A 6664-nucleotide genomic window follows, 5' to 3' on the forward strand; every position below is an offset into this window, starting at 1 on the left:
AGCTCAAGAATCCAATCTTCAATCAAGCGATATAAATCCATCTTCGCCATCAGATTCGACATACTCTTTCTTTAAGTTTCCTTCACTTTTCCTTTGATTCTTAAACATCAACATGTGACCCAGTCACATCTTGTAATAAGAATCTCAGAATAGAAACTTAACCGTGTTAGATAGTGGACCTTACCGGAAATAGAGTCAAACTTATTGACTTTACTAGCCTTATGATCTTTCAGGTAAAATTGACAGCTTCGCAACCAATGCCCTTTCCTTTTGGCAATAGGACCATATGGACCCTTAGGTAATAGTACATGGGATTCTCTCAAACTTAGCCTTTCTCTTTACCATTTGGTCAACCGAGTTGACTATGGCCGATCCCTTTCCATTGGGAAGAGAATGCTTTTCTGGATTTCCTGTGTCACTATTTTCCCTGTCCATAAAGTTTTGGGAAGTTGATCTCCTAATCAAATTTGATTTACTAGTACACTAAATCATTTATGATTTAGCAGCACCAAGCAAATAGATAAGATTATTAAGGGTCTTGTCATAGTCTGTTTCATAGGAGTCCCAAGGAACTCACTATGTGACTTAGAAAGTGATTGAACCACTAACTTTCTTAAGACTTTGACACCCAACTCTCCCGGCTTGTCAGTATGTGAATTCATCTCCAAGATGTGATGACACCTAGACCTTGCCTTGCTAATAGGGCTTGAGTGACCTTGAGCTTGTGGGTTAGGGAGAATAATTGGAAGAGGTGGAGGAAGTGAAGTTCCAAGATATTTGGGAAGATCATAGATGTCTGAACTAGACATCTTTTGGGAGATATTCAAGATAGTTGATTTAAAGTCCTTTATATAAGACCCAATATGAAATATTAAGGCTAGGACCCAACAAACTATTTTATAACTTGGAAGAGGGATGCCGTAATCCAAGCTATAGAATATTTGAAGGTAGGTGAATGACGATTCACCAATTTCCACCATGAAAAACGAAACAATTTATTAGGTTTTAATTGGATTTGAAACTCCTAGATCTTTTGAGATTCATTGAACTTTTCAATGGCATGTTTCAATCTCAAGTGTGCCCTTCAGGTTTTGTGACTGGGATGCCGAGGATCACAAAACAAGGTGTGAAGTAACCATGCAAATTACTTGGTACCCTTAAGTGTTTACTCCTCAATCGATGTGCCGGTTAACCATACACGCTCCATCGATACTATGATAAACGTTAAGCTACCCTTTTCCTACCTTGTTAAATACGAGTTAGTGTGCCGGTTAACCACACACGCTCCACTAACCGACTTAAACAAAGTGCAAAGTGTAATTTCATGGATTAACACCTTATTCACATTTTCCTAAGTAACTAATATTGGGTATTTATAAAAGGTTTAGTTACTTAGTATTTATCATTAATACTTTTAATGAAGGGAGAATTATAGTCCTTGTCCTACCCGTTCGGCTAACGACCCTCCACCGATCAAGGAAGCGGTGGGTGAGAGTGGACACCCATTAAACTGCCATTTTATAGGCAGTAACCTTATACCCCCCTTATAGACCGGCTTCGTGAATGAGGCCTACTAACGGTAAGACTGAATTTACTCTTATACATACATATATATATATATATATATATATATATATATATATATATAAATATTATTAACTTATAATATTATAAAGTATAAGGGTTGAATTTTAACTTTTAAAATTCTAAGGTCTAGTTTGGAATTAAAGTATACATGGGGGATAACTTTACAAATTCCAAAACTTGAGGACAAATTTTGAAACCTTTTAAAACTCTTGGCTTTTTCATAACTTATGAGTTTAATTAAGGTTTAATGAAAAAAAAATTCAAGTTCCATAACTTGAGGACAAGTTATGGAAGACATTAAATCATTTAATGATGACATTAAAAATAGAGACTCTTCTATTTTCATAATCTATGAGATTTAATGACACTTTAAAAAGAAAAACTCTTCACTTTCAATAACTTGAGGACAAGTTATGGAGTTCATAAAAACCATTAAGATCAAATATTACAATTAACACAATAATCAAATAATTTTTTTTATGATCTAGATGAAACTCATTAGTAAAGATAATTCACATCAACAATTTTCAAGAAATTAGATAATCATATAAACTAATACAAATCTTGAAACTTTGACAATTATCCTTTGAAGACTCTTGGACTTCATAACCTAAAGAGCTAATAAATGAGACATTTCACATCCATAAGTTATGGAAGTTTCAAAACTCTTAAGATCATAACTTTAAAAAAAACTTTTGAGTTCCAAAATTTTATGACAAAATTTGTAACTCCTTAAAACCACTTTGATCAAACTTTTAAAACAAATAAAATAATCATATCATTCTATCTTTTAATAACATGACCTAATTCAACTCTTGTAGTAAAGTGACACAAATTTTACAAATAATTAGTTTTTCATAAAATCAAGTAATTATCATAAAATTTGACAAACTTCATGTTTTTTTTCCTTTTTTTTCATCAACTTGAAAAAAAATACATTTGCATCAAATATAGTAGAAAACAACCCATGGCTTTGATACCACAGTTGGGTTTTGGTATAATACAGCATCCTATGGTGCACATACAACCCTAAATACCTTGGATCTATATTTTCAGTAATTATACATGCAAATGGTTTCCAAGGCATTAAACCTATAACTAGCATGCATTTCACATAAACCATATAATATACTAGTTAGGGAAACATACCTTTTATGTGGCTTGAAGTCTTGATGTATTTGGCCTTAAGAGCTTAGCACCAATAGTATGAAATGCCTCAAATGGAATCACAACACACCTAGGACAAAGGTGGCTCTTGAGAGAGAATTCCATGCACCAAAATACCTCCATATTTCTCTAAGAAAAGAAGTGGTGATTTTGGCTATGGAGTAACCTATTTATATGTAGGATTCCAAGGGTCATGGGTATAACCCATAATCCATAACCATGGGTTTTATGATCCATGGTTCATGTGGCCCAACTCTTTATGTATCTATACATAAACTTGGTCCAACATGGGTCATAAGCCCAACACATATAAATATAACTAATTATCATAATTAGTTCCCATAGATTTAATTAGTCTCTTTTGATCACTAAATTAATTCTTGATCGATACTAATTAAAACATATGATTTCATATTAATATATTATAACTTATAATATATTAATAAACCATAAATAACCTTCTCTCAAAAGTCCATCCTAACAAATTGTCCTGATGATATGCAACCCAAATGGACCATGCTACTCTCGGGTCAAGTACATACCAATAATAGTTATGGGCTTAGACATCTAATCCAACTAAAGTAACTTTTTCTAGCTACATATACATGTCAAAAATAATACAAAATGCCTTTGCTAGCATTGAATCTCTCTTTAACACTCGTTTTAAGAATAAAAATGACGTAGACTCTACATATTGCAAGTTCTTGGAATGACACACCCGTCCTGAGCTTCCAAGACATAAGAACCATTAATTTTGTACGGTCCTTCCCAAGTGACATTGTGTTTCCCCAATGGTTCAACATGACTGGACTCGTTCTTTCTTAGCACCCATTCTCCGACCTTGAAGTTCTTGACCCAGACATGGCGGTTGTAATAGCTCTTAGTTCGTGATTTGTATAGTGCTTGGCGCATCTGTGCTACCTCATGTTTTTCATCGAGCATATCTAGGTTCTGGCGTCACCCTTCTTCGTTGGATTCTTCTTCAAAAATCTATGTTCACAGGTAGCTGACCACTATTTCCAATGGGAGGACTGCTTCTGTCCCATAGGTTAGAGTAAATGACGTTTCTTTCGTTCTTGACCTTGCTGTGGTACGATTTGACCACAGTACTGTCGGGAGCTCATCCACCCAGGTGGACTTTGATCTGAGTAACCTTTTCTTCAAACCATTGACTATGGTTTTGTTTGATATCTCAGTTTTTCCATTGGCCTGAGGGTGCAGCACTGACGTGAATTGGTGGTGGATTCTCTTGTCTTCGCACCAATCTTTGAAGGGACTTCCTTTAAATTGCATGCCGTTATCACTTATGAAGACTTTGGGTGTGCCAAAACGGGCCAAGATATTCTTGGTCATGATCTTTATCATTTGCTTGCTAGTGACGGTGGCCATCGGTTCTGCTTCTATCAATTTAGTGAAATAATCCACGACTTCTAACAAAAAGTTCACACCCCCTGGCGCTGGTGGGAAAGGTACCACTATGTCGATTCCCCATTAAAGGAAAGGCCGGGTGCTGGTAATGCGAGTCAACGACATGGTTGGTTGATTTTGGAAAGGAGCGAATGCCTAGAATTCTTTTCATTTCATGGTTAGGGTTGTGGCATCGTTGTATACGTCTGGCCAGTATACTCCCAGGCGGAGTATTTTGCCTATGAGTGCTCGAGTGCCTTCATGCGCCACCGCGTCTCCGGTATGACTTTCTTCCAGGAACGTCTGCCCCTTTGTTCTAGAGATGCACTTTAGCCATGGGCTTAAATACCCTCTTCGGTACAATTGGTTGTCTCTGATTGCAAAATGCGACGCCCTGATGTTGACTTTTATCGCCTCCTCTGGGTCATCTGGGAGCACACCATTGAGTAAGTAGTCGATACAGGTTTCGGTCCATTCTGGAGTAGTCGATACTGTATTAACCCTTTGGTTATCAATACTTCTCTCCGGGAGTATTTCAAATAGCACTTTCTTTTTTAAGTGATCATAAGAAGTAGAGGCTAGCTCGCTGAGAGCATCCTCCCTTGCGTTCTTTCCCCGGGAGATATGTTTTATTGAAAAACTTTTAAATGTGCTAGTTAGGCTACGGACTGCATCTAGGTATTTCTGCATCCTTGGGTCTTTAGCCTCGTATGTTCCATTTATCTGATTTATGATAAGTATGGAATCACTGAGAGCTACTAATTTCTTTACTCCAACATCTTTGGCCAGCCTCAGACCCGCCAGGAGTGCTTGGTACTCTGCCTCGTTGTTAGATACTTGGAATTCGAATCGCAACGTGTAAGTGATCTCTTCACCGTTGGGGATTTGTAGGATCAGGCCTGTGCCTGAACCTTCCTTACTTGCTGCGCCATCGGTGTATAGCTTCCAGAGTTCTTTTCCAGCTTCAACATATATTGTCGTCGACACTCCCTTAGTGGTATCTAGGATTTGAACCTGGAAGTCTGAGAGGGCCTGGGTTATGATGCTAGTCCAGGGGTGGTAATGGATATCATGTTCGCCTAATTCTCTGGCCCACTTGGCCAGGCGCCCGGACTTCTCCGGCCTTAGCAACACTTGCTTTATCGGGTAACTAGTTAGAACATCCACATTGTGGGCTTGAAAATACCTCTATAGCCATCTAACAACATATACCAGGGCAAGGACCAGCTTCTCTAAGGCCGAGTAGTTGACCTCTTGTCCTTGTAGGGCCCTACTAAAAAAATGGATGGGGACCTGCTTGCCTTCCCTCTCCATCGCTAACATAGATGTGATAGTTTTTCGGAAGCTGCTAAATACATCTGTAGTGTCTCCCCTGGTAGCGGGCAGGCAAGCGTCGGTAGTTGGTGAAAAGCATATTTCAGTTTTTGCAATGCCGCATCTACTTTTTTTGTCGATTTGAATTCTTTTTGTCTAGGAACCCTTTGAGTGTTTGGTACAGAGGAAGCGCATTTTCTGCAGATTTGGGAATGAATCTTCCCAATGCTGTCAACCTACCGTTGATCTCCTGTACACCCTTGAGGTTGTGGGGAGTTTTTGACTCAAGGAACTCCTGGATTTTGGTGGGATTTGGTAGAATCCCTTCCTTGGATATCTGATACCCTAGGAATTGGACTTCCTCTACCGCGAAAGTATACTTAGTTGGGTTTAACTTCATCTGCTCTTTAGCTAGCGTTTGGAAAGTTTCTTCCACATCATGGAGCAATGTTTCTTCATTGGGGCTCTTAAATACCATGTCATCGACATAGAATTCAATATTCCTACCAATTTTATCGACAAAATACTTTGTCCAAGAGCCTTTGATATCTAGCACCCGCATTTTTGAGCCTAAACGACATTTTCTGGTAGCAGAAAGTGCTCTTCTAGTGTGGAAGGCAGTTTTTGCCTCGTCCTCTTGTTTCATGTGTACCTGATGATAACCCTTGTATGCATCAAGGAAACGTTTGAGCTGAAAACCTTCAAGCGATTGGACTTTCTAATCAATCTCCAGAAGAGGATAACAATCCTTTGGACAGGCGTAGTTAAGGTCTGAGTAATCAATGCACATTCGCCATGACCTATTGGCTTTCTTTACCATGATAGGATTTGCAATCCATGTTGGGAACATTACATCCCTGAGTATGCCATCATTCACCAGATCGGCCACTTCTGCGTTTATAGCCCTATTCCGTTCTGCTGCCTGGCCCCTCTTCTTTTGTTTAAAAAGATTACTTCCAGGCGTAATATTAAGGCTGTGTTCTATAACCTGTCGATCAACACCTGTCAGATCTATTGGTTTCTAGGAAAAAATGGTGGAATATTTCTTCAGGAGTGCTACCATTCGTGCCTTGGTCTCGTCTGATAATTGAGCGCTGATTCGTATAATTTGTTCTGGATATTCCATGTTTATTTGGTGTTGCTCGGTGGAACATCCCTCCTTCGACTTCATTGGTGCTCGCACAAGCTC

At 38.6% G+C, this 6664-nt stretch overlaps 2 protein-coding genes across 2 annotated transcripts; both read right to left on the reverse strand.

Annotated features, from left to right (window-relative positions):
• Positions 1-3750: 3750 nt before the first annotated feature.
• LOC145076159 (uncharacterized) lies at positions 3751-4143 on the reverse strand. Its single transcript, XM_079022133.1, has one exon. It carries the CDS (start codon positions 4141-4143, stop codon positions 3751-3753), a length of 393 nt encoding a protein of 130 aa, XP_078878259.1.
• A 186-nt stretch (positions 4144-4329) lies between these two features.
• On the reverse strand, positions 4330-6121 carry LOC145076160 (uncharacterized). The gene is made up of 2 exons (XM_079022134.1): positions 5604-6121; positions 4330-5311 (listed from the first exon to the last, which is right to left on the reverse strand). The coding sequence occupies exons 1-2, from the start codon at positions 6119-6121 to the stop codon at positions 4330-4332; spliced, it is 1500 nt and encodes a 499-aa protein (XP_078878260.1).
• Positions 6122-6664: the final 543 nt, after the last annotated feature.

This window comes from Lactuca serriola, chromosome 9 (assembly GCF_051521515.1).
Source record: "Lactuca serriola cultivar US96UC23 chromosome 9, Lser_US96UC23_V15, whole genome shotgun sequence".
NCBI classification, from domain to species: Eukaryota; Viridiplantae; Streptophyta; class Magnoliopsida; order Asterales; family Asteraceae; genus Lactuca; species Lactuca serriola.

Bases quoted from the DNA above. Each gene is read 5' to 3' on its own strand.
- LOC145076159 (XM_079022133.1), bottom strand. From the start codon at position 4,143: ATGGCCACCGTCACTAGCAAGCAAATGATAAAGATCATGACCAAGAAT.
- LOC145076160 (XM_079022134.1), bottom strand. From the start codon at position 6,121: ATGAAACAAGAGGACGAGGCAAAAACTGCCTTCCACACTAGAAGAGCA. The intron at 5,312-5,603 runs GTAGATGCGGCA...TGTTCTAACTAG, and splicing joins AATTCAAATCGACAAAAAAA to TTACCCGATAAAGCAAGTGT.